A 26,236-nucleotide genomic window follows, 5' to 3' on the forward strand; every position below is an offset into this window, starting at 1 on the left:
AGTAGGTCCCTGGCCCGGCCATGGACATAAGGCAAGGCTTGGGTGGGCAGATGTCCAGCTGACACCAGAAGAGTGGAAGGGTGTTTGGCAGACCCCGTGCCCAGCTGGCGGGGTCAGCGCATGCCGAGGCCGAGAAACTCAGTGGATGTGGCGCCCTGTGGGGCCCCAGAGAGTGACCGTCCACGGGTCCCCAGGCCACTTTCCCGTAAATGCTGACCCCCTCCTAAGGCCCCCTCAGCCTGTCCACCTATGAGCCTTGGGCAGACTCCAGCTGCCTGTTCCCCCAAGACCTGGGGGAGAGTGGGTGACACCCCTCTCCTGTCGCAGTGGAGCTGCAGGCTCGGGGCTGGGGAGGCAGCGGGTCTGACCCCTGTGCTCGCCGGGGGCTGTTAGGAGCGCCTGCTGTGTGCGGAGCCTCTTTGGGGACCCTGTCCTTGTCGCACACACTCTCAGCCGTGGTGCTGTGACGCCGTTCCCACACCTCCCGGGTAGAGAAACGGGGTGCAGGGGGGAGGGGCGCTCGCGGAGGTCTCAGGGCCGCCCTGGCGGGGCTGGGCTGCTCCCGTCTGCCTGGACCGGAGCCGCGCCGCCCGTCTCTCCGTCTGGTGCATAAATCTGGAGCGCTGGGCGCGATCCCGAGGCAGTGCGGCCCTCGAGACCTGATTTATGGGCCATTAGATAAATACCTGATGCAATCAGGACCCCCCCCCCCTCCCCCTTGCCTCCTGCTGGATTTATAAGTCACAAGCAGGCAGTCAAGACCCTCCGACACCGCCCTCTCGTGCTCCCAACCCAACGTAAAACTCTCTTCACCACCATGCGGCCCGCGAGCCCTAGGGCCACGGGAGGAGGCTCTGTCCTGGCGTGGGTGGCAGCGCCCGTCGTGCTTCCCATCGCCTGCGGGGCCCGGCCCACTGCCTCGCTCTCGGGAGGAGTGACCGGTGGCCCCGGCGCAGCCTCGGTGCCGGCCCTGCAGGGGGCTCGGTCCTGAGGCAGCCTCCTTCCTCTCTGCTGTCCTGGGACGACCCCTGCCAGGAGGGCTCCCTGGCAGTGGCAGGGCTGGTGGCAGCATGAGTTGGGGCAGTGTGGGGCCCAGGGGGACGGGGCCCCGGAGTGCCACCCCAGCCTTGGCCGGGAGCATGCAGGATGTGGCTTGTCCGCCCCCAGGGCCGGCCTGAGCCCTCCTAGGTGCCAGGCCCACACGGGTGGCCATGCTGACTGGCCTCGGTGCCACACGACCCCTGGGAGAGGCTTGTGATCACACCCCTGGTACAGGTGGGGCACAAGCTTGGGGCTGGCCCCTGGACCGGCCGACCGCAGGGAGGGCCGATGGGCACCCCGCCCCGTGCTGGTAACGAGGGACGCGGCAGGCCCACGGCGTCTCGTGTTGGGCAACGGCAGGGGCGTGCGCACACACGCAGCCCCCGGGGGCTCGTTACGCAGCATTCCGGGGTTGATGGGGCCCAGGTGGGAGGTGCCCCGCGGGCCAGCCCTCCCCGGGCTGAGCCCGGGCCTGTCCGCTGAGCGTGCAGCTGCAGGGCTCGGGGGCCTGACGATGCTCCCGTCTGAGGGGGGAGACCTGACAGCAGCAGGCTGGGGGGTCACCCCGCTGCCCCGCCTCTGCTTCCTTCTTCGTCTCTGAGGAAGGCCTCTCCCCGTTTCCTTCCTGCGCCCCGTCCCCTGCCTCCGAGGGACTGGGGTGTGGAAACGGCAGCACCTGATGCGTGTGCGCAGGCGGGCATGGCCCCGCATCCGGCTGCGGAGAGGGCCCCGCTGGTGCCCGCACCTCCCTGTCTACGTGGGGCGCGTGGCCTTGCCTCTCCGAGCCTCAGTTTCCTCACGGTGCATGGGGGTGTTGGCAGGCTCCCCGAAGGGCCTGTTGTGGGGAACGTGGCGGGTGCCAGCCCCGTGCCTGGCGGGTGGTGGGGTCAGAGAGTGGGGGCCGCAGCATGTGCATGTGTATGAACCCGTGTGCGTGCCCGTGTGTGCGTGTGTGTGCCCGTGTATGCTGCACGTGATCATTCTTGTGTGCAGGCCGCTTGTCCTGAGTTGAGCCCCCTAAGGGAAGGAGGGACATGTCCTCCGAGCTCGAGGGACATAACTTGCCCTGTGACCTCTGGCAGGGACATGCCCCTCCAGCCTTGAGAAAGAGGCAGCCGGGCCAGAAATCCTTGGAGAAATCCCGTCCTGCCTGCCCCGGGGGGCCATACAGGGGATGGAGGAAGGGCCCAGCCGCTGGCGGTGCCGAAGCAAAGGCGGTGGCAGGCCTGTGGTCCCCCCCCCACCCCCGCCCAGACACCCCTCCCACCTCGCGGCTTCCTGCCCGGCCCCAGGAGCCGGGAGGGCGGCGGTGGGCGCTGTGCAGGTTGTGGGGAGGGAGTCCCACCCTGGCTGTGGGCTGCTGTTCCCCTGGACGTCCGGCACCAGCTGTCTCCTGACGCCTGGGACCCCGCTTATGTTGGGCGTTGAGTGCCTCTCCCAGGCGCATGCTTGGCTGCTGGGGGAGGGTCGGCCCCGGGGGCTTTTCCTGGGGATCCCCGGCGCGGGGGCCCAGCCTCCTCTGCCCTCCCGGCAGCGTCCCCTCCCCGTGCCGGCCCCTCTGCCCGTGGCTCGGGGCTGGGAGGGTAACGAGGCCCTGTCTTGGCCGACGCCTCCCACCCGAGGCTTCCGGGCGCCAGCGGACGTAAGTCAAACACAGCTACGTCTACGAGGTGGTTGAACTGGCAGAGCATGAATCCCCAGGCTCCCTCCCGCCCCCCCGTGTTTAAATAAAACAATAATATTTGTAACGATGTTGCTCAGAGCGCCGGGCCCTTCACGGCTTCAGAGTGCTTCGCAGAGCGCTCGCTAATTAATTCTGGATGTCCCCACGCAGGAGGCGAGTGCTGAGGGACCCCCACCTGCCACCCCGTCCCGTCTGGAAGGGGAGGAGAGCCCCTTAACGGGGCCGCGTCATGGGGGCCGTGCGCGGGGACGAAGCCGCGAGCGCCCCGAGGGCGCCTCCTGCGGATCCAGCCTGGAGGCCGGTGCTGTCCTTGTCACTCCGTGGCTGGGGGAGCTGGGGCACTGAGAGGCCAGGGACTCACCCGGGGCCACACAGCAGTTGGGGCCGAGCAGCGTCTGATTGCAGAGCCTGTAGCTTTAAGCTGCCTGTTCTCCTGAGAGCTCAGCCGCACGCACCCCTTTGGTGCTCCGGGCCTCGGTTTCCCCACCTGCTAAAACGTGCCTCTCAGCTGTGTCCCAGCTCTGAGGATTTAGGGTTCTGTTCAGAGGACAGACCCTGGGGACCCCCACCCTCAGGGTCTCAGGGACACTGGCCTGCCAGGGTTCTGGGTCCCCAACGCTCCGGATGCTGGTCCAGATCAGCCTGTGGGGCTGCCGCCCACTGGGCCCACTCTTCTGGTCTGTGACCCCATCCCCTGTAGCAGGCGGTGACATGAGGAGGTGCCCTGCTCCCCCCAGCATCCGCTGTGTTGGAAGAGGCCAGAGCCAGGCCGGCCAGCTTGAGCTCCCCACCCAGCCCCACCAGCTGTCAGACTTTCCAGAAGCACCAGGCTTGTAAAAACTCTGACTCCAGGCCTGCCGCTGGTGGATCTGAAGCGTGGGCCAGCCCCCTGTCCCGAGTCTCGCCAGACGGATGGAAAGTCTCTCACTCGAGTCAGCGTTTGGGTCTTGGAGAGCGCAGCCCCTGGCAGGGGCCATCTGTAAATAGCCATTTGTGGATGCGGGAAGGATGCAGGGCCGGCCCTCAGGGAGCCCCGTGGCCCGGAGAGGGTCTGAACGGTCGTTGGCGGGGCCGACGTGTCGGAGAGGGGTCCACGTGGACTGTTGCAGAGCTGTGGGCGGTGTTCCAGGAATCGCATGGGCCCGGGGGACCCCCAGGGAGCAACAGAGGGGAGCCCTCACACCCCCAGGCTTGGAGGACGGAGCGGAGGTGGGCTGGCAGAGCCCCTAGAGCTGTGGCCCGAGGAGGAAGTGGACGCTGAGAACCGTGGCCGGGCAGGGCGGGCACCAGAGCCACGGACCCCCTCCTCCCTCCTGCTGGTCCCCTGCGTTTGCAAGACCCACCCGAGACCAAGGGTGAGAGGGCCCGGGTGAGGCAGCCCCGAGCTCGGGCCCCGGAGCTGGGCAGGGCGGGTGGGTCTGGAGGTACGCGGGGGGCAGTCCTGTGACAGCGGCGTCTGCGGGAACAGGGCACTGTGTTTTGCCTGGTCCAGACTTCCTGCAGGGGAGGGTAAGCCCCGACTGAGGCCCAGAGGGGTGATGGCACATGGGAAGCCCCCCGAGGGGCCGCACCCGCCCGGCCTCCGGAAGGCCTGTCCCAGCAGTCAGACCAGGAAAGAGGAGGGAGCGCTGAGAGCAAGGGTCCCCCAGGAGCGTGAGGGTGTGGGTGCCAGGCTGGGCTGAGGCTCACTGGGGAGGGGGGCTTGCAGGTGCCTTTGGGGACAGAACTCTGGGATGGGTCACAAATAGGGAGAGGGGAATCCAGGTGGGATTGGGCTGGATGGATGAGGGGCACCAGCCTCTGGCCATCCCGGTGGGCATCCCTGGGAGGGCCTGAGGCCCCCTCGCCGAGTCCCCATCTGCAGGGCAGGATGGAGGCTGGGCAGTGGGCCAGGAGTCAGCCGGCCTGAGTCAGCTCCCAGGCTGGAGCTGACCCAGGGCCGCCGGCTCGGCCTCCTGCCTGTGTCACGTCTTCTATCTGAACGTCCTACCCTCAGGTCCCCTAGGAGTCGGGGGAGTGGGCCGTTGACCAGAGCCTCTCGGTGCTGTGGTCCAGAGTGTGGCGGATGCAGCACGCTGGTCCCTGGGGACGCAGGCAGAGTGGCTGCCACGTGGCCCGGGCCCAAGCAGGGTGCGCAGGGGCTTGTCCCCTCCCTCCGGCAGGGCCTGGCCTGTGAGTGGCAGGGTCGGCAGAGACCGTGAGGGCCTTCACACTTGTGCAGGTGTGGCTCTGGGCCGTGGGATCCATCCCGGCAGGAGCGGTCTGGGAGCCAGGCTGCGTGGTGGCTCGTGGCCACCTCCTGTTCCACCCCCGGAGGACCAGTGCGGTGCCCGTCCCGTTCTCAGGGCCCTGGGATTCCGGCCGGGGAGGAGCTGCCCGTGCCGCTGGGCATTGTGGGGGGCCCGGGCCTGGCCCTCAGGGCCCCCCCAGGTCAGGATGATCTCCCATCTCTTACTAGGAACCTTGTGGACCGGGGTGCGCCCCAAGAGGCGGGCCCAGCTCCACCCGGCCCTGGGCTCCATGCTGGGGGCTGCATGCAGGCCCTTCCCCTCGGTGGGGATGGGAGTGTGTGACAGAGGTTTCACTGCAGCCCTCGGGAAGTCGCCTCGCACAAGCTCCTGCTCTGCCTTGGGGTCTCCAGGGGCCCCAGGAAGCCTTGTGTGGGGTGGGGGCTGAGGAGCTGGCCCTGAGGAGGCCGTGGGCGCCCCGGGAGTGTCGGGGGACGTCTGGACATCTGCTCTGGCTCAGCAGAGCAGGACCAAGGGAGGGCGGCCGGCGGCGGTGGTGGGCCCCGTCCTGGTGCTGCGGCCCTCGCTCAGTGGCATCTGGCGCGTCCCTGGGGAGGCACAGGCCCAATACGCCCAGGGGCTCCCCCGTGCTGGTGCTGTGTGGGCAGCCTCTCCCACCCCGCCCAGGCCTCCTTTTTCCGGGTCCAGGGCCCTTGGTGTCCCCAGCAGAGGAAGGGGGGGTGTGAGGGTCAGTAGAGGGCGCTGCAGAAGCCCCCGGGAGCCTTCTTGGGTCTTTGCGGGGCTCTGGGTGGGGTCCATAGCCTGGCTCTGGTTCAGTGTCGCCTTGGGCCTGCTGGGTGACCTCAGGGAGGTCTCGGCCCCTCTTGGGTAAGGGCGGCTTGAGCTGCATGGGCTGTGAAGTCGAGGGTCTGTGAACGCCCAGCCGTGGGGTGCCTGGTCCCCTCGGTCTTCCTCCCACGTGGGTCTCCGCGGGGACGTGTTGGAATGAACCGTTCCCTCTCTGCCTCCTCCCATCAGCTTCTCTCCCTGGGTTCCCAGAAACTAGGCTGCCCCCCGACTGCAGCATCTGCTCAGTCTCTACCCTCGTGCTGGACCCCCGCACCCGCCCGGCCGGCCCGGGCTGTCCCATCTCAAGCCTGGGTTTGACCCAGCTTGTGCTCTCCCCCAGCCCCTCTCCTCCCCGCAGCAGAAAGGGACCATCAGAGATCTGCCTCTCACCCCATCCTTTTCCTGGGCACATTGGACCCTGTTCTCGGCCACGCCCCCCACAGTCGCACCCCTTGTTCTGCTCTCCAGCTGACACGAGAGGCCCTTTCATCAGCAACATCTCTGCTCTGGTTCTAGGCCTTGACACATGCTACCCCTCCTGCCTGAATTGCTCTCCCTGTTTTTCCTGTTCCTTCAATTGCATTGTCACTTTATCCGGGAAGCCTTCCTGGCTTTGCCTCAGTCCATAGCCCATCAAAGCCCTTCTCACTCCACGCTGGGATCCCTGTTGAACCGTCAGCTTCCTGAGAGCTGGGCCCCATCTGCCCTGGCCCTGGGCGGGTCCTGGTGTGACCCATAGGGGAACGAATGAACGAGAGGCGGCGTGTTCTGTTCTCAGAGCGCACAGCCTCCGGGAGGCCAGGCTTGGGGCAGAGGAGGGGGCCGCAGTCTGGCCGGCTCTGAGCAGCGTCCTTCTCCCCGGCCCCGGCCAGCTTGTGGGCGCGCCGCTCGGGCCCTGGCGGCGGAGGGGCTGCCGCGGGGGCTGCGGGCTGACAAGCAGCCTCCCCGTGCCTCAGCTGTGCAGGAGGAGCGGCAGCGGGGCAAAGACCGGGCTGAGAACGAGGTGGAGTCCACGAGCAGCGCCAACGAGGACATGCCAGTGGAGAAGATCCTGGAGGCCGAGCTGGCCGTCGAACCCAAGACCGAGACGTACGTGGAGGCAAATGTGGGGCCGAACCCCAGCTCGGTGAGTGCACACCCGCCCTGCTCTGGGGACCGCGGGCCCGGGCGCACTCCTGGGAGGGAGACCCCCTCTGTCATGTGCCCAGTCGGGTGGGTGAGTTTGTGGTTGTTTGGCTCAAAGCCCAGGACTTCATGGTAACCTTCAAGCTTCGTGTTGTCTCTGGCCCGTCGTCCAGCCGGGTTTCAGGGGTTCTGTGTCTGCCCCAGGTTTGCGGGCAGCGTTAGGTCCAGATTTCATCTGTGTCTCCCGTGTGCGGTCAGGGTGGGACCACAGCCCTGTGGCCTGCCCTGAGGTCACCCTGGCCTTGCTCCCTCCATTCTGTCCCTGGCTCACAGTGGCCCAGATGGCACCGGACACACCTGTCCAGCTCCCTACCCCAACCCCAGGGCCTTTGCATGTGCCGCTCCCTCTGTTCCTCCTCAGGCTTCAGTCTCAGAGAGGTGTCACTTCCTTGCAGAGCCCTTTTCCCTCTTGACCGCCCTGGTGCCCCTGTTCTGTGGGCTCAGAGCCCCTGATGTTACTCTTCACGGCCCCTAGCACATGGGGGCCACACCGCAGCGTGTGCGGTGGGTTAATTCTCCATCCTTGCCATCAGGCTGTTCCACAGGACCCTGCCCTGCCCGTAGGTGCTCTCATGTGGCCCCCACCCCCATCTCCCGAGTGTGAGGGTCCCGTCTCATCTGTGGGGGGTCGCAGGCCGCCCTGCTGCCCCGCCCTCTGTGATGCCCCAGGACCACGGCCCCTCTGAGACACCCGCTTTGGCTGCGTGCCAGGGAAGGTGGGCCCTCCCCTGGGCGTGCCGCCTCTTGTTGTAGAATGACTCCCCTCGGCTGTGATCCTCAGCAGTCCGTCTGGTCTGTGGTCCGGCCCGACCCTACGCCCCCTCTCCAGTCCCGGTGCGGGGTGGGGCGATTGCGAGGGCTTCACGACTGAGTCGAAACCCTGAAAGAAAAGTCAGGGGATCAACCAAGGCCTGCCAGCTTTTAATTTTGTCAAGTAAGGATGTTATTTGGAAGAAAACAAATCTGCCATCTTCGCTCTCCACGAATTCAGAGCAGGCGGAGGGGGGTCTAGGGGACAGGCAGGCGGGCCGGCCGGGCAGAGGGTCTGCCCTCGTGCTGCAGCTTGCGCTGGGTTGGCCTGGGTCCCGCTCTGGGGACGGCTCGTTAGGCCCCTTCCCTCGACGCCAGCGACACCTCTCTGCCCTGGGGCAGCCTCGGGCCTCTGCCTGGGCATCCCGCTGTCACCTCCTAGGACAGGGAAGGTCTCTCCCTCTTAGGCACGGGCTGGAACTCCAGAAACTGCCGTTGAATGAGGCCTGTTTTGTCTCTGAGTGGGAATCCAGTCTCGGAGAGGTTAAGTAATTGCTGGAGACCACCCTGCGGGACGGAGCAGGGCAGAGCTGGAGCCCCCTCCCCCAGGGGAGCCCCCCAGGCCTAGTCCTGCACCTACTGTGCAGGCAAACTTTGCCCCCAGCTCTAGGCGTGACTTCGTGCTCACCTACAAGGCCCTGGCCTGCCCGGGAGTGGCTCAGGGTGACAGCCTGTGCCCCGGGCCTGCTTTGGGCCCCTTGAGGGCTCGGAGGGGGCCGTTGGCCAGTGGCCAGGGAGAAGGCCCGACCCCTGGGGCTCTCCTCGGGTCTTCCCCACGCCCCCTGCTTCCCCCTGCATGGCTCCCCCATGCCCCCCACCATCGGGCTTGTGCTCTCACCTCGAGGGGCTGCCCTGCGGCATGGAAGGGCAAGGAGCACGGTCCCCGGGGAGTGGAGCCTGGCCGCGGTGGCTCTGGCGAGAACCTGGCCCTGGCCTCTGGCACGCTAGCTGCTGGGTGTTTCGCTCGTGTGAGCCAGGACCCCGTGCGGGCCAGGCTCTGCCCGTGGCTGCCGCTGTCCATCAGACGGGATGGGGTGGGCGCTGCCCACAGGGTGTCCTGGGCACATAGTGTCCGGGGCCCAGCGAGTGTGTGGACTTCCGGTTGACACTCCTGGGAGGTTTGTTGGGGAGCAGGTGGAGGAGGGGACGCCGTGTAGGCTGGGGGCTGGCCCCCCGCGGGTGACAACGGGGGCGTCCAGGGGCTGCTGCCTGTCTACCCCTTCCCCCTGAGGTCCGCAGACCAACTGGCCACGCTCCCCGGCTGCCGCCTCTCCCCGAGGTCCCAGGTCCCCTTTCTGCACGCCTGGCTCTGTTCACCCTGGTGGCCTCGGTGCCAGTTTGTCACTGGGCCTCCCACGAGAGCCCTCAGCAGACCCTTCACGGGGCCGGGTTGTTTAGGCTGCGTCACTGGAGGGCGGATGGTTTCTGTCAGGGGAAGCTCTTCCGAGGGGGCCTCCCCCATGGGACTGCCTGGCCATCATGGTTTCTGGAATGAGGGGTTTCCACATCCCGTGCACGGGCCTCGGTCCCCGCCCCCTGGGCCCAGAGGGTTCTCCACCCGAGCCCCACAGGCTGGAGCCGGGAGCAGCAGGGTGCCGCTGAGGCCACCCAGGTTTCCTCGTCTCTGAGAATGACCGGGGCGTCCCCTTCTGGCTAGAACTTTCTGGAGGGGCCTCTGATGCACCCCGTCTCTCTGTGTGCCACCTCCGAGTCTGGTAGGAAGAAGCAACACCGGAGGGGCTGGCACCCACCCACGAGTCTGGTCTGTGACACGGGGTCACCCGGCCCCAGCCCCCAGGGCTGCGGTGGGGACTGAGTAGGTCGTAGCATGGTGACCTTCCTGTGGCTGCTAGGACAAGGGACCACAAACCAAGTGCCTGAGACAGCACAGATTTTAGTATCTTACGCTTCTTGAGGTCAGAAGTCTGAGCTCAGTGTCCCTGGGCCAAGTCAGGGCATCGGCAGGGCTGGCCCTTCTCGGGGAGAAGCTGCTGCCTGGCCCGTCCCTGCTCTGGAGGTGCCTGCGTTCCTCGGCTCCCGACCCTTCCTCCGGCTTCGGGGCCGGCATCCCTCCTCCATCTCGGCCTCCGTCCTCACTCCTTCTCTCCGCTCTGACCTCCTCCCCCCTCCAGTAGGGACCCTTGTGATGGCACTGGGCCCACCCACTTCACTTCTTCCAGGGTAACCTCCCATCTCAAAACCCTTAACTCGGCCACGTCTGCAGAGTTCCCTTTGTCGGGTAGGGTGGCACGTTAGCAGGTTGTGGGGTATAGGACGTGGGTGTCACCGGGGGTGTTGTTCAGCCGCCACCGCCGGGTAAGGCGTGCGGCGGGGCCTGGTCTGGGGCCGCGTTCTCTGCTCGGCGCTCACTGTGGTGCCCCTTCCTCCAGCCCAATGACCCTGTCACCAACATCTGCCAAGCGGCCGACAAGCAGCTCTTCACCCTGGTGGAGTGGGCCAAGCGGATCCCGCACTTCTCCGAGCTGCCCCTGGACGACCAGGTCATCCTGCTGCGGGCAGGTGAGTGGCCGGGCCTGGCGGGGGCTGGGCAGGCGCGGACAGGAGAGGGGCGGGGGCTTTGGAGCCCCGCGGGTGGGACGCGGCCTTCCTCCTGCTGTGTGAGGCCGCAGGGGAAGGGGCACGGGCCGGGGCTGCTGCTCCAGCACTGCCCCCCCCAGCCTGGGTTTTCCTCCCCTCCCTCATGAGGAGGGATTCAGTGTGGGGTCTCTCCTAGTGGCCCTCAGAGGGGTGAAGGGCCATCTAGGGGACCTGTGGAGAGGGAGGGGTGAGCATGTCCAGCAAGGGCTGCCCTTGGGGGTCTGTGTGTTCTGCCTTCTCCCCCCACTGAGGCCGCGGCCCCTTTCCCAGGCTGGGCTTGCGATGTGCGAAGCTGGTGCAAAAAAAAGCTCGCTCGGTGCTCAGCACACACCCCATGGCCGAACAGGTTGTGAGGGAGATCCTGGGACCCGGTGGGGGGGGGTGGGAGGATGGGAGCGGCAGCTTTGGAGTCCTGACGAGGCAGCTGCCCGCCTTCCAGGCCGTTCTCTCATCTGGAAAGTGGGCACGACGGCTGTGCCACGTGGAAGCCGGTTTCTGCTGGGACACTGGGGTCCTTGGTGCAAAGCTCCTGCCAGAGAGACAGTAGGGACGGGCCAGCTGGGAGGTGCTGGGCGGGAGCCCCGCCCCACGGGTCCATACGTGCGCGCTGGGCCCCGCGGTGTGCACCTGCTGACCTGCGTGCTCCGGGCCTGTGCTGGGAGCCGCAGGAGCATCGGGCCAGCCCAGCGCCTGCCGGGCCCACTCTTGGGGCAGGAGGGCAGGTGGCAGCCGGGTCAGAGGTAGGAAGGGGCTAGGCGGGCCTCAGTGGGGGATCGGAGGGAGAGACGCAGAGTGGTCGCAGAGTGGCAGGGTAGGGCAGGCGCTGGGGGGCTGGTCCTGCCCCTCGCAGAGCTCTGGTCCTCGGCCCTGGTGTTCGGCCAGCGGGGTGTCCCTCCCTGCTGAACCTGGGGGCGGGGAGAGCCCGTGCCTAGAGGAGTTTTCCCTCTGGGGCACAAAACCCAACACCCAGAGCCGTCAGACCCGCAGGGTTGGGAAAGTCTGGGAGCAGGGGTTGGAGGGGATTCTGATTCACTGACCAGGCAGCCCCTTCCTCTCCCTGGGCCTCAGTTTTCCTCTGTATAACATGGGGCCAATACTTGCTTTGTAGGGTTGAATCAGGATTAAATGGGATGATCATTGTGATGCTGTCAGCTGCCAGCCCAGAACCTTCAGGGCGCTCGGGAGCGGAGGCTGTGACGGTCACTAGTGACGGTCTTGTGGGCTGATTCACGCTGTTCAGTTTATAGGGTCATCGAAACACTTGCTCACAGAATCGTTTCCATCCCTTTCTGTAGCCCTTGCACCTACTCTGTGTGCATCAGGGCCTCACGTAGAGAGAGCGGCGAGTCGGCCTTTGGCTTTAAACACACCTTGTTTCAGCTCAGTAATTTACTGTTTTGCGGCATCCACAAAATGTCAGGCTCTGGGAGTTGGCCGTGGGGGCCAGACTGGCGGCAGCTGCTCCGGGGCCGCCTGGAGAGGGTCCTGGGAGCTCCCTTGTGCTCCGTGGCACAAGTGTCTGGCACTTGCAGAGAGAGACTTCCCTGGCACCCTAGTTTGGGAGCCTGGGTTAAACTACGCCACAGGACATGCTCTGTGCGGGACTTCTCAGGGCCTTTATTGCACGCACTGTAAAGGCATTTCCTAAACGTCAGTGCTTGGGAACTTCCCTTCTGTGGAATGGTCATGGGCTCGGGGTTTCATGGAGCCCACTTTGGGAACCATGGCTTGGGAGGGTGAGCGCTGCCTCTGGGGGGCCCGGCGGGGGTCGGGGGCAGGGCGGCCCGGGGGTCTGGAGCCAGCAGTGACCGTGTGCTCTCCCCGCCGCAGGCTGGAACGAGCTGCTCATCGCCTCCTTCTCCCACCGCTCCATAGCCGTGAAGGACGGCATCCTCCTGGCCACCGGGCTGCACGTCCACCGCAATAGCGCCCACAGCGCGGGGGTGGGCGCCATCTTTGACAGGTGGGGGCCCAGCCCACGGCCGTGACCTGCTTGGCCTTTGTCCTGTTCACGAAGGTTATACTTGCGGAGATGCAGAGAAGTGCAAGGACTAAGATTAAAATCCCTCCGGGGATACCCGACAACCGCAGCTGACGTTTTTGGTTTGCTTTTCTCCAAATATGTTTTAAAGTCCTGCCCATGGGAAGGAAAGCTGCCCTATTTTTAATGCAAAGGTAGCCTGTGCTGTAGATACCGTTCCGTGGTGCTGTCCTGTCGGACGCGGCCGAGACTCTTCTGAGCCGAGACCAAAGCATCGCAGCCCCTGTGAGCCCGCGCGCACCCTGTCCCTGGGTGCCCGGCTGCATCTCAGCGCTGCTTCTGGCGTGTCCCTGGTGGAGACACCGCTCTCTGCCCCTCTGCCCCTTCTCGGCACGCAGCCAGGGGGCCAGTGCTGGGCGGTGGGCTGGGGGGCTCCATTCAAGTGCCTCCAGAATCATGGCCCACCTGTGCTGCACCGGGCGGGGCGGACGGGAGCTGCTCAGTCCTGTCTCTGGGCCTTGCCTAAGAGCCCAGAGGACCTGGGGACCTGGGTGTCAGCTCAGCCAGCCGGAGTGGGAAGGGCTGGGGAGGGGCTTCCCACGGTCCCTCGGGTGGGGGGCGCGGCACAGGCATGGTGAGTGGGAAGGAGCCGGAGGCAGGGGTTGGGGGGGTGGGGATGGTGGGGGGGGGTCCCAGGCGAGCCCCCGAGAGCAGGAGCCTTGAAGTCAGAGGGGAGCAGCAGAAGCCCCTACTGTAGCCCCCCGGGGATAAATGTGGGAGTCGTGCTGCCCCGTGGGACAGCTCAGGTAGAACAGAGGGGCACCACGTACTGTGGGCAAGCACTGGTTTAGACACTGTAGGGATGTGTCTTTGCCACAGGACATTTCAGGGCCTTTAACAAAAAGCTCACGTACGGAAGTGCCACCAAAAGGGGCTGCGGAGTGCGGGGTTTATTGCCCGCAGACGGCTTCTTTGGAGAGCACGTCCCTCTGGGGGGATGTTTAGAAGTGCAGCCCCACTCACGCACCCAGCTGACAGTTCCGTGGTCCCAGCTGCTAGAGAGGTGACGGTGATGGGAATGTAATAAGTGGCTGGTGACGGGAAGTGGAACGGAGCCTGCTGCGGCTGCAAGGAAGGAGCCAGGAAGCCAGGAGCTGGGGAAATGCCTTCCCGCGGGCGGACTCGAGAGAGCGGCAGGAATGCGTCGCTCAGGCCTCGGCCTCAGGCCGCCGTGTCTGGTCTGCAGCCCCGTGGGGGCGTGTGGCAGTGGGCTTTGCCCCGGACGTGCGGGGGCCCTGGCTTGCCCCGGCTGTCACGAGGTTCCTCTTTAGTCTCTGGTCCCCCAGGATAAAATCCCATTCGCAGACCTTCTTGAGCAAGAGGCGTGGAGCCCCCGGGGCGGGATGGGACAGGCTGGGTGTGGGGACTGTCCCGCCCTGTCTGGGCAGCTCCCTCCCCCGGTCTCCTGGCTCTTCTCAGCTGCCCTCCAGGCCCACACCGGGCTTCCCGAGTCCTTTGCGTTTTTCTGGCAGGCCCTGTGAGGGGCAGGGTCTGACTTGGACGTCGGCATTTGCCTGCTTCCCCCGCAGGGTGCTGACGGAGCTGGTGTCCAAGATGCGGGACATGCAGATGGACAAGACGGAGCTGGGCTGCCTGCGCGCCATCGTCCTCTTCAACCCCGGTACTGCCTTCCCACCGCTTCACCTGCTGTCAGGCCCGGGCGTCAGCCCACCGGGGGGACTAAAGGCCCCGGGCTCTCACCCCCGCCCCACCGCTCACTGGCGCTGCGGCGTCGGCGACCTGCCCCTTCCCCGAGCCTCGGTGTCTCTCTTACGCTGGGGGCACAGCCATGCCACCTTTTTCCCAAGGCCCTTGTGAAGGTCGGATGAAGCTTGCGCAGCCGAGCTCATCCTCTGTGGTTTGGTGAGGCCTCTGGCCGGGCCTTTGGGCGCTGTGTCCAAAGGGAGGCCCCACTCGCACCGGCATCCTGGGCTCCAGAGGAGACGGCCTCTTCGCGCGCTTCTGCTGCCGAAGTTCTGGAGCCCGAATGTTTTGGGGGTGGACGGGGACACCGGGGGCAGGTTGGGGGCTGCTGAGGGCTTCTAGGGGGAGGTGCAGGGAGCTGACCAGGCGGTGGGAGGATGGGACGGCCCTAGGGGTCACGGGCCCTGACTCCTGGCCCTCCATCAGCTCCAGTGCTGAGGGCCGGGCTGGGGTGGAGATGGAGTCCGCTCATGGGGACAGCCCGTTGCCAGGGGTGTGTGTTGCCCAGGTTTGTGCTCGAGCCCGTGACCCTGCCAGCATGGGAGGCTGAGCCATGTGTCTCGGCCCTGCCTGGCAGGATCCCCGTTGAAGTCGTGCATGGCTTGGCTCCTGGCGCTGGTTCACCTGTTGGGGCCCAGGCGTGGGGTTGCTGGGGACAGAAGGGAGATGTCTAGAGCTGGCAGAGCCCCAGGGCCTGGGGGAGCCCAGTTGCAGAGGAGCCTGGCATGTTCCCAAGGTGCCCAGGACCCCAGGCCACCATGGCATTCACGCTGGGCCACAGTGCTCCTACTGGGACATCAGACATCTAGGGCAGGGCCTAGATGTGTGGGACCCCCTGGTCTGGGACTCAGAGGCCAACGGACAGCAGTCCTGTTCCACGGCTGAGCCCGCAGGGGCTGCGTCAGCTTCAGACCAGCAGCAGGGAGGCTCTAGCCTCTGCCCCCTGAGCCACTAGGACGGACCATGCCTGGCTGGGGCCGGCCTCAGGGCTGTGTGAGCCCAAATCCAGATGCCCAGTGATGGCTGCTGTCCGGGGGCAGTGGGGAGAGAGAGAGGGAGGCTCGTCCAACGTCAGCTTGCTGGGTAACCTCAGGAGATGAAGAAGCACAGGGGGCTTATTAGCAGAGCTTTGCCCAGCCGGGGGGCTCTCAGTGCCTCAGAGAGGCCTGTGACAGCTCACCAAGATGAGCCGGGGCCGCCCGTGCTCCTCAGCCTTACCCCTGGGCCCTGGGGGTTTTGGCGACCCTGGTGTCGGGTATCTCCGTCCACAGGCAGAGCCTTCCAGACTGGGCTCCTGCTGCCAGGGTCCCAGGGCTCAGGATGGCTTCAGGGCCCCCCATAGCGTGGGTCTGGCTGTTTCAGGTAGAAGAGGGTTTGGAGCCTTCATCTGGCTCGAAGGGGCTGAGACCCAATGCAGCAGAGGCCTCTGGAGTCAACCCAGTTGCCATGGTAACCAGGAGCCGCCCAGGGGCAGGCCCATCCCACTTTACAGATGGGGCCGCTGAATGGCAGGAGGTCAGGGGACTGGCCCAAGGTCAAGTGGCCAGCAAGCAGCAGGGCCAGGGCTCGAGTGCAGGGCAGCCTCGTCTGAGTGGGGGCTCTGGGTCCCTGGGGCAGCTTCCCTGGGCAGGGCTCTTACCTGCGGCCCCTGCTCCCTCACAGACTCCAAGGGGCTCTCAAACCCGGCCGAGGTGGAGGCGCTTCGCGAGAAGGTCTACGCGTCCCTGGAGGCGTACTGCAAACACAAGTACCCCGAGCAGCCAGGAAGGTGAGCCTCGGCCCAGCCTCTGCCTGGACGGACCTCGGGGTCTCTTTGCAGACCCCCTGCCCGGGGCAGGACCCCCTCACCAGCCCTTCAGACACTCTTGTGAATTAGAAGGCGACACCCTGCCTTCATCCAGGGCAGTGGGGGATTGAGGTGCTCTCCCGGCCTCAGCGGGCACGCTCTCACGCTTTCTTGTAGCCCCGCCAAAAAGATGGGCCCAGTGCCGGCACACAGTAGGTGCTTGTCGCTGTAAAGCACGTAGACGAAGTCAGTGCTTTCCTCCGCCTGCCAAAGGGAACCGCTAGAGGCAGGGGCCTGGCGTGCTCACCCCTAGCAAGGAAGGACGCCAGCACATAGTAGGTGGTTTATAAGCATATGCAGAGTAGATGGCTGTGGTCTGCAGACCTGCTCGTCTCTCCTGGCCGACTGTGGGCCCCGGAAGGGCTGGAATTGTCTCCTTTCTGGGTCCACAGTGCCGGGCGTGCCGTGGGTGTCCAGGAGAGGGGGGAAGCATCAGTGGCTTTATGGCATTCCAAATCTGTTGTCCTGCTTCTACCCCCTCCCTCTCCCGCTGGCCGCCCCGCCAACTGGCACACACGGGCCACACAGGGTTAACTGTCTTGCTCAGCCTCATCTGGTTTGGTTTAGAGTGAAACTTCCCGGAGGAGGAGGAGGATGAGAGGAGGGGTGGCAGGCCCGCCTGTTTTTCCTGGCTTCCCGCCCTAGCCCATCTCGCCAGCTCAGCAGAAAACAGCTCGTTCTCTGGCCCTGTTCCAGCCTCTAAGCTGCGTTTCTGCCTTTAAAACGCGGGTAGTGTTGCAGCCAAGCACGGGGCTTTTCCCCCTGAAATACAGACAGTTAATAATTAATGAGGCTCTGGGGCCCCTGGAGGGGCATGTGGAGAGACCAGGAAGCAGTTGGATGGGGACAGTGTGGGGGGCAGATGTGGATGTCCCTGGAGGGGCATGTGGCCCTGTCCCCCCCCGCCCCCCCACGGCAACTGTCCTTGGCAGCGGGGCCACTAAGCCTGGCGTCCCTTTTCCAAGAGGCTCCCAAAGTCTTCCCCTGTTCCTCCCCCACCCAGCGTCCTCCCCAGAAACTCCCCAGGGGGTGGGCAAGGCCCGAGGAGCCTCCTTCCCTCCCACCCGCCCTGTCTGGGCATCAGGTGCCTCTGGCCGAGCTCTTCCTGGGGAAGGTGGGCGCTGGCGTGGGGCCCCCTGGAGGCTGGTCCTTGCTGAGAAGGGCTTGTTGGCGCTCAGACCTGCTCCCAGCTCGGGAGCAGCTTCACCTTTGGCGCCCCTGCAGCCAGAGGCATTGCTGGTACTCAGATCTCTTCTCGTAACCCTTCTTCCTGCTTAAAATCCTGCTGTGGCTCCTCTTGCACTGGAGAAAGCCCACGTGTTGTAACTTCCCCACGAAGCCCTGTTCAGCCTGCCCAGCCCGGCCACTGTCTCGCCCCTGGACCTTCAGCCGGGAGCTCCACCCTGGGGGTCTCCGTTCAGGGTCTTCTGCCTCCGGGCCCTGACCTGCTCTGTGTGCTCGGCCTGAGAGACCCCCCTCCCCGTCCAAGGCCCAGCTCAGGCAGGTCTCCTGCCGTGGAGGCCTCGGGGATGGGGCAGTGAGCCTGGTCCCTTCCCCAGGGGGCCGCCGGGCGCCAGGACGGAGGGTGGGAGGGCCCGCCCGCCCCTCACGCGGCTCCTGTCCCGCAGGTTTGCCAAGCTGCTGCTTCGTCTGCCGGCCCTGCGCTCCATCGGCCTCAAGTGCCTGGAACACCTCTTCTTCTTCAAACTCATCGGGGACACGCCCATCGACACCTTCCTCATGGAGATGCTGGAAGCCCCGCACCAAATGACTTAGGCCCGTGGCCCGTCCTTCGCACCCGCTGGTCCGGCCGCCCCGCCCGGCTGCCAGCTGCTCTTCTCAGCCGAGCCTGTCCCGCCCCTCCTCTGCCTGGCTGTTTGGACTTGGGGGCGTGGCCTGTCACTGCTAAGCCTGAGATGTGCTGCCACCCTCGTTATTTTCAGTACTACTCGACTGGACCGGGCAGTGGCCATGCTGGGGTGGCAGCCGGAGTGGCAGGAACTGGTGTGAGCGCCAGGGGAGCCCGGGCAGCTCACGGGGTCTCAGGCCCCCGCCCCCGGAGCTACAGCGGTCAGAGGGTGGCTTTGTTCCGTCACTGTTTTGTTGTCGCTGGGTTTGGAAATATCCCGTGCGAGGTCCTCTGTTTGCAGGGATCCCTCTGCCTCCTGTGTGTGCTGACAACCTGCCAGCCCGGCCTCACCCACAATCAGGAGGAGGGGACAGGTGGGGGGGGTTGGCATTTCATTGCAAAAGACCCCACGTGCCCCCTGGGAAGACGGGAGGGGCTCTGGGGCAAGCAGCCTTGTCTCCCCTCAGAATGAAGGGTGAGCAACCCGTTTCCAAAGATGACTTTCAACTTTGTCCCCGAGCCAATCAGAACAGAAGCTGACCTCTGTGCAGGGTTTGGGGGCCACCTCAAGGCTGCAGGGGCTGGAGTCACCTGCCCACCCCACCCCTCCTCATTTCTCTCTTTGCATCGTCCTGGTTTCAGCTTCTTCTCCCACATGGTCCTGTCCAGCCCTGGGTAGCCAACACCCCCCGCCCCAAATCGTCCAGTCTGTGCAGAGGGCCAAGGCTGACCCCACTCCCCAGTCCTCGAGGGCTAGCCTGGTCTCTGGCCCTCCTGGAAGCATTGGGGGGGCCATGCCGACCTGGGCTCTGCTGACCTCTCAAGGGCAGAGGTCACCACCAAGGAGGCCCACAGGGACGGGAGGAGAGGAGAGTCACTTTCCCCAGAGGGTCCTCGGGCAGCTGTGCACGTTGAAGGAGGGACTTGTGGGCACATGGCTCGGGGGAGGGGGCAGATGGTCCATTCTGGAGCGCTCTGGGTAGAGAGGCCCCTTCGCTGGCTGTTCTGTCCAGAGGACTCTTGGGGTCAGGAACCGCTGAGTGCCAGCACCCTTGGGCCAGGGCTGGGTGCCCCTCGGGGACAGCCAGCCCGGCTGTTGTCTTGGCCGGCTGATGGAGCCCTTTGTGGGAGCTCCATCAACACCTGCTCTGGTTGAGGTCACCCCACCCAGCCCTGCACCGGCCCCTGAACCTTTCACCCAGCCCAGGCAGGCAGGCCCTCTGCCCCTGGGGCAGGGGCGGGGGTGGGGTCTCTCAGGTTGAACTGGCCTCTTTTGCACTGTAATGCCGTCTTTTTGGTCCGAGTACTTTCCATTTTCACGCCTCGTACTCCCTGAACCCAGCATTTGTCAGTCATGGGGGCCTGAGCCGGGCCGGGGGGCCGGGGTTAGGGGTTAGGGAGGAGTCCTGTCTTCTCAGCCCATCAGGGGCATGCTCTGCGATGCCTGTCTTCTTCCCGCCGCTCCCCACCAGAGAGGCCCCAGAGCGGGGGTGGGCGTGGGGGCTGTGGATGCCCTCCCCCCAAGTCTGTTCCCCCAGGTGCTGCAAGGGTGCCCCCGGGGCTGGAAGGGGAGAGGCCGGCCTCCAGGCCTCTAGGGAGGAGGGAGTCCATTCTTCGCCCTCCAGAGTCTGGCCCGAGCTCAGTGTGAGGCACCTGGGCAGAGGGTGTGGAAGCTTCCACAAACACGTCCTTTCTCTGGCACCCCACCCCGCCCTTAACTTGGTGGCCCAGGCGAGGCGTCCCCTGCCGCACAGGCACCCCCAGCCCCGTCCACCATCTGAGGCAGAGACGGGGCGAGCCCACGCCTACCTAGTTGTCCCTCTTCCCAGACTCTCCCTGCAAGTCTTGGCAGCCTTTGGGGGCGTGCTTGTGTCAGGCAGAGGGACGCCGGCACCCTCAGGGGCCTCCCTCTGGGACCCCCTCCCCCTGGGAACGTAGACCGCCCTCCGGCCCACCACCCTGGTGCCTTCTGCAGCCAGATGCACCCTGTCCGCACCCAGCCCCCTCCCGCTCCCCTGGACCCCTCGGGAACGTGGTGGCTCCAGTGGGGAGAACCCAGGATGGGCGCTTTGCTGGGGGGTCGGCCTCGTGGGCTGGCTGCCCGTAAGGCACTGAGGTCCCCAGGCCACCCCCTCCCAAAGCCAGAAATCCCCTGGCCCCTCGCCGCTCAGCCTTCCGTGGCCCCGCCGGCACGGCAGCATCTTGGGCTCTTGGGGCTGCCCTTTCGTCTTCTCCTCGGTCCGCTGTCATCGATGTTGTCATGCAGTGCTGTTTGTTTGAAAGATGATGGTGGGGAAACGGCACATTACTCAGTAGAGAGGTAGGATTTTTATTTAACCAGACCTTCAGTAGTATTACCAATCTGGTTCAACTAAGGTGATTTTTTGTAATTATTATTATTATTATTATTATTTTGGTGGGACAATCTTTAATTTTCTAAAGATAGCACTAACATCAGCTCAGTAGCCATTCCGGTGCCCGTCCCCGCCTGCTGGGCGCTTCCGGCACGTCCCCTCCCTGCTTGGACATCAGATGGGGCTCCCGAGGCTGAGAAGTGAAGACGACCGCGCCCCGGGTTTGGAAGGTGTTGGCAGAGCCAGACTCCGACTCGTCCCCCGTCAGGCGTCTCCTTGGAAGCTGGCCTGCCCGGGAAGGTCCGCCCAGATGGCTCCCGGGTCAGCCCCTGGCCCTCTCGTCCCCTGGGGGGGAAGACGGTGCCACACTCTCGGTGTTCCGGAAGGATTCGGGCTGGCAGGCCGGTGGCCAGTGCTGGAGGCCATGCCGAGCTTCCTCCTCCGTGGGGGCCCCTGGGGGGGGCCCGGCCGGAACGTGCAGCTAGTGGGTAATCAGCTGATGTTGTCCCCATCGCGGAATTCGGTCCCTGCCCACGCAGGTGTGTGGTGTACAATGTACATGCTGTACAGAGACCCTGTGTGCACAGACCTGCTCGCCATCCACACACGTACCAGTTCCCAGCGTTTTCTGTTTATTTTTAATCAAGACTTTCCTCCCCCCCCCCACCCCCCGTTTTCCTACAGATTTGCTTCATGTAAGCAAGTACGTAAGGACCCCTCCTTTGGTGAAATCCGGGTTCGAATGAATTATCTCGTGGCAAGGAGATGCATCTATTTTAAGATGCTTTGGTGCAAACAGGTTTAGCCGTTCCCAGTCCTTAGAATGCCTTAGCCGGGATGCGTAGCTCACACTTAGAGAGGATGACATACATACAGAGAAAAGAGATGTCTAAAGCATCGGGAAAGGTAGAAAAAAATCTATTTTTGTACAAATGTAATTTTATCCCTCATGTATACTTGGAGGATGTGGCGGGGAGGGGGGACTTGTTTTGTTTCTGCTTCTAGAGATTGAGGTGAAAGCTTTCTGAGTCAACGTTGGGACGCAAGGCGGAGCGGAGGAGGGAGCTCTCGGGACGGGGCACGGGCTTCAGACGAAACCGCGGCACGTAGATGTTTTCTTTCTGGGGCAGGAAGGTGGGCCTGGAACTTTCAAGGGTTTTCTTCCCCTTTCGAGTAATTTTTAAGCCTTGCTCTGTTCTGTCCCTGTTGCCAGCTGGCCTTCCCGAGACTCTGACTGTGAAATTACTTCCCCACGTGATTGTTCTCGAAAACTTCGTGGCCGCAGGTGCCGGGGATTCACGAACAATGGTGTTAGAATTGTGGAAAAGAGAAACTCAAAGCCAAACGTGAGAGGAGAAACAAACAAAACATGAGTGTTTAAAAATACATCCCCATTCAGTTTGCCTTTGTGCTGGTGGGGTTTTCCTGTCGGTCTGGAAGTCACCCACGCCGGGGGCTTCCGGCCGCCCTGGAGCGGGAGGGCCTGCCGGCCTCGCCCTGACCTGGGCCGGGTCCACACCAGGCGCCCCAACTGCACCCCGGATGGCGGTGGTGGCCTGTCCAGGGTGGTGAGACTGCGCCCTGGGCCCCCTCCGGATCACAGAGCTCCCGGGAGCCTGCCTCTGGGTCTGGGCCCCGTCCAGAGGCCTCCCGAGAGGGCTGCTCTCAGCGTCCCAAGGGGCCAGGTGTGGGCTGAGCCCAGCCCCGGCGTCCACACTGGCTTGGACGGGCGGGAGGTTCACACACAGCCACAGAATGAGTGATGTCATCGAACTGCCCCATTCGTGAGCAGGTAACGACACCCCTTGTCCTCCCACTCGTCCCCATGCTGTCTGGGGGCTGGGCTGGGCCCGGCCGCAGTTTGGCGATGGTCCCCGAACCCTCTTGTGTACCTCCAGCCGGCAGGCACCCTCCAGGGAGCCCCGGGGTGTCCTGGAGCTGGGAGCCTTGAGGGCCAGAGTCCCGCCTGGTGGCGCCGGACACGTGGTACCGAGGGCAAAGGTGGCTCCCGGCAGGAGGGCGTGAATCTCACCACGAGGCCTGTGGCCCGAGAGGCAGGGGCTCCCCTGGTAACCCCCCTAGATGTGCTCGTGCACATACAGTATACACGGGGACACGTGCATTCACACACGTACAAACGCTCGTACACACGTGCACACACACCACCTCACAGAAACTCAGCAGCTCCTGTCCCTACCAGGGCTGCAGACCGTGCCAGCGGGACTCTGGAAGCACAGGGCATTGAGGCCTTGCCGCCGAGACCCGCTGCCAGGTCTGCTGCTGCTTGGGAGGGCCTCCCCAGAGTCAGGGCGTGGCCTTGCCCACCAGAGCCCAGCCTAGACCTCCTGGAAGGGGCGGGCACAGGGAGACAGCTTCCCATGGCCTCTGGGCCTTGCTGGGACCGGCCCACTCTGGTTTCCTGTCATAAAAGCTCAAATAATACCAGCCGTGGGGGCCTCCTCTTGGTCTGAAAAGTGGGTCAGCCCTGGGGATCCTGGAGAGTTGGAGGGTTGCCACCCACTGAGGGCCCCTTGCCCTGCCTTCCACATGCCCAGGCCCGCTGGCTACCCTGGCCCAGCTCTGGGCCCGGCCTCCACGGATGGATCCTGCAGGGGTGTCTTGGGCAGGGTGCGAGGGCACAGGTGTAAGCGGGCCCTGAGGAGGGATGGCTCCGATGGCTGTAGGGCGAGGAGGGGCCACTGGGGTCTCGGGAAGACCAGGGAGAGGAGGTTCCTCACGGGTTCCCAGGCCGAGCAGGGCAGTGACCGAGATGACCTATCCAAGCCCAGCATCCCCCAAACGTTGTCCAGGACAGAGGCTCCAGGGAGCACATCTGGGGTGACGTTACCCCTGAGGAGAAGCAGCAAAGGAGCCAGTAGGCAGAGGGGGCCGAGAGGTGGGTGAGTCCGGGTGGGCAGGGCTCCGACACCCGACTTCTTGTGGTGAGCTGTGCTCCTGGCGAGCCTCCAGTCAAGCGGAGACCCAGGCTGCCTACAGGCATTGCTTGGCAACCTGGCTTCTGGCCTCTCTGCTGCCTCCAGTTGCCATGGTGACTCCTGTCCGGGGTGGTCCCCCTGGACCAGAGATGCTGGGCCTGATAAGTTTATCACCAGCAGGATCAGGTGGTGACAGGATTTGTCAGCAGGGCTTGGGGGTTGTAACCTGAGAGGTGAGGTTTGGGTGGGGGGTTTTGGGACGGAACCGTGCTGAGCAGCCCTGGATAACAGGTTCTGGGCTGGGTGCCGGAGCCCAGTGACAGGAAAGGGCTGGCCCTGCCATCAGCAAGCAGGCAGTTTGATTGCAGAAAGGGCATGTGTGGGAAATGGAGGGGGGCATCCTGGGAAGATGGAGTGAGCCCCCCAGTGAGGCCCCGATGGCCAGCAGGGGATGCAGAGGACAGAAGAAGAGTAGGTGTCCTCGCTGGGCCCGAGGGCTGCCATACCCAGAGTGACGAGAACCCTGCAGAGGCGGTCAGGGGAGTTGAGACCTCAGGCAGGAAGTGACCGGAATGTGGAGGCTTAGGGAGAGGGGCCTTGTCACGATTTCAGTCCTCGGCCCCTGCTACCCACACAGTCCCATCTGCCCCCAAACGCGGGGGCTCCCCTGCAGGGGCGAGTCCTCCCCAGCCAGGACTAGGAGAGGCTGCTGCCCTAGTACGTGCCAGTGTGGCTGGGTCCACGAGGGGGACGGCCAGCCTGCTGCCTGTGGACTTCGCATCTGTCCTGTCCCTAGCGGAGGCGTCCCGACTGCCGGTGACCTCAAGGACTCAGTGTCAGAGTGCACTGGCCATTTCATCCCCCCGACCCCGCCCAGCCGCAGAAGCCTTCTACATGGATGCCCGGAGAACCCACAGGAGACTGGGAGGGGGCTGCAGCCCCGGGGCGGCCTCCCTGATGCAGACAGAGCCCCTGGGAGGAGTTCTGAGTTCTGACGGGGCCCAGCCCAGCCCTCCACCCCTGTTACGAGGGACCCCTGTAGAAGGGTGCGCTGGGTGCCTCAGAACAGAAGCTTCGGGGCCAAGCTGCCCCAGGTGCGAGGCGGCACTGCCCCCTGCTGGAAGTGCCGGGGCAAAGCCCACCCTGGTCCCTCCGGTCCCTTGTCCCTCCCATCCCTGCAGCCCGCGCTGCAGTGGGTCCCGATTCTCTACACACAGAATCACCAGGAGCCTCACGGAATCCTGATGCCCAGGCCGCCTCCCCCAAGCTGATTAAATCAGAAGGTTGGGGTGGGAGAAGGGAGGGCGGCACGGGTGCTTAGTATGGATGCCCGGGGTGGGCTGGGCAGCAGGGGCCTGCTGTGCGCTCAGCCTGGGCCGGGAGGTGGGGCGGGTCCTGCCGTCTCTGGGCCTCAGTTTCCGCGTCCGCACCACGAGGACAGACGTCTCCACCTCCCAGAGCCGTTGTGATGAGGTGTGCAAGACCTTGGTCATCCAGAAAATGCTCCGAAGTCGCCACTTCCTGTTTCACTTCCGTGCGAAGGGACTGTTGCACAGAGGTGCAGACCAGGCAGGGGCTGGAGCCCTCGGAGCTGTGGCCTGGGGCCACGTCTGGAGGAAGCCAGGGCTGTGGGCCCGGTTCCAGGCCGGGGGACCAGGAAGGTCAGCACCATCGTGTCCTTGAAGGTGAAAATCCAAGAGCAGGTCAGAGCTGCCCGGGTGGGCGGCCAAGCCCTGGGCATTTGGGAATCCCGGGGAGGGGACTTCGTGCAGTCATTCACGGATGACACTCATCAGGCCCAAGCCCCACCCTGAGGAGCTTTCTACCCCATTGGGGCCCCTGGGTCTGAATCCAGGAGTGCCTGGACATCCCTATCCCGCCCCCCTGCTGGACGACCTGGCCCAGCTGTCCCCGAGCCTGACCCCCAGGCCCTCCCTGCCTGGACACCTGGGGCCCTGCCCTAACCTGGCAGGAGTGCTGCGGACACTACGACCCAAAGCCTGTGCAGCTAGGCGCTCAGCACCCAGCAGGGCTGGAAAAAGCTGCTTCCGCCTGTGGGGCTGTGGTTGGTTCCCGTCTTCACAAGGCAGAGGTCAGTCAGGGGCATCTAGTGAGTCCAGACCCACAGCCCAGAGGGGCCAAGAATCAACGCGCTTGACAGAGGCTTTCCTGGCCGCCCTGCCCGCCGGGGGCTGGTCCCGATGTAGCTTTGAGAGGCCTGCTCTGGCTGGGGAGGGACAGGTCTCTGGGTAGCCACCAAAGTCGGGCCTCCGTCCTCCTGCCCTTCTCACACCAGCAGCTGCCAGTGCCCAGCCGGGGCCATCCGGGGAGGCGTGAGACTCAGGAGGCCAGGCCCGGGGTCCAATCCCGGCTGGAGACGGGTGGACAAAACATTTCCCTCCTGGGCCTCAGTCTCCCTTCTATGGATGGGTGAGAACGGTAGTGAGCACGTGCTGTGGAGGCTCAGAGCAGAGTATGATCTTACCAAAGATGAGTAGCCCCATTGCTCAGGTAAGAAACTGAGGCCAGGAGAGGAGGTGACTGCCCGGGTTCAGCTTGAGCAGTGGAACCCCGGCCCCCGGCTTCTAGGCGGCGCTCCTGCCAGGAGAGGAGCAATTGTGAGCCCGCCCTGCCGCCTGCTCGGAGCCCAGGCTGCCCAGTGGAGCAGGTGGGGCCCCAGGTGCTGGGGTGGAGCAGCCCGGCAGAGATGCCTGTGGACCTCCCTTTCCGTCTGCTGCCGAGACCTCAGGGAGGTGGGGTAGGGGCTGGGCGGTGGGCCCAGACTCTTTAGGTGCCCAAGGCCATTTGAGAGCTCAGAAAGGGGAGAGGCTGCCATGGCAGGGCATCAGGGTCAGGGGAGGCTCCCCCCAGCACTTCACCTCCTCTCCAGAGGGCTGGGGAGGGCTGCTTTGGAAGGCAGTTTGGCAGTTTCTTACAAAGCTTGACATCATCCAGTGACTGCAGCCCTGTGTTTACACAACTGATTTGAAAACATATGTCTACCCCCAAACTGGCGCACAACCGTTTACAGCAGCTTTATTCATAATTGCCGAAAACTGGAAGCGACCAAGATGTCCTTCAGTAGGTGAATGGACAAGCAGATTGAGGTCC

At 64.7% G+C, this 26,236-nt stretch overlaps 1 protein-coding gene across 6 annotated transcripts in view; it reads left to right on the top strand.

The window, feature by feature from the left end:
* The window catches only part of RXRA (retinoid X receptor alpha), a 101,203-nt gene extending 79,628 nt beyond the window's left edge, over window positions 1-21,575 (top strand). For 5 of the 6 annotated variants that reach the window (XM_082470113.1, XM_082470117.1, XM_082470116.1 and 2 more), the window contains exons 5-10: window positions 6,675-6,928; window positions 10,188-10,317; window positions 12,226-12,358; window positions 13,966-14,057; window positions 15,803-15,908; window positions 17,615-21,575. In XM_082470113.1, coding sequence (XP_082326239.1) covers window positions 6,675-6,928; window positions 10,188-10,317; window positions 12,226-12,358; window positions 13,966-14,057; window positions 15,803-15,908; window positions 17,615-17,762 — 863 coding nt within the window. In that variant the 3' untranslated portion in view covers window positions 17,763-21,575. The remainder of the gene's footprint in view (window positions 1-6,674; window positions 6,929-10,187; window positions 10,318-12,225; window positions 12,359-13,965; window positions 14,058-15,802; window positions 15,909-17,614) is intronic. The other variant, XM_082470114.1, reaches the window with a different exon arrangement.
* Window positions 21,576-26,236: the final 4,661 nt, after the last annotated feature.

Source organism: Balaenoptera physalus, assembly GCF_965194825.1.
Source record: "Balaenoptera physalus genome assembly, chromosome: 7".
NCBI classification, from domain to species: domain Eukaryota; kingdom Metazoa; phylum Chordata; class Mammalia; order Artiodactyla; family Balaenopteridae; genus Balaenoptera; species Balaenoptera physalus.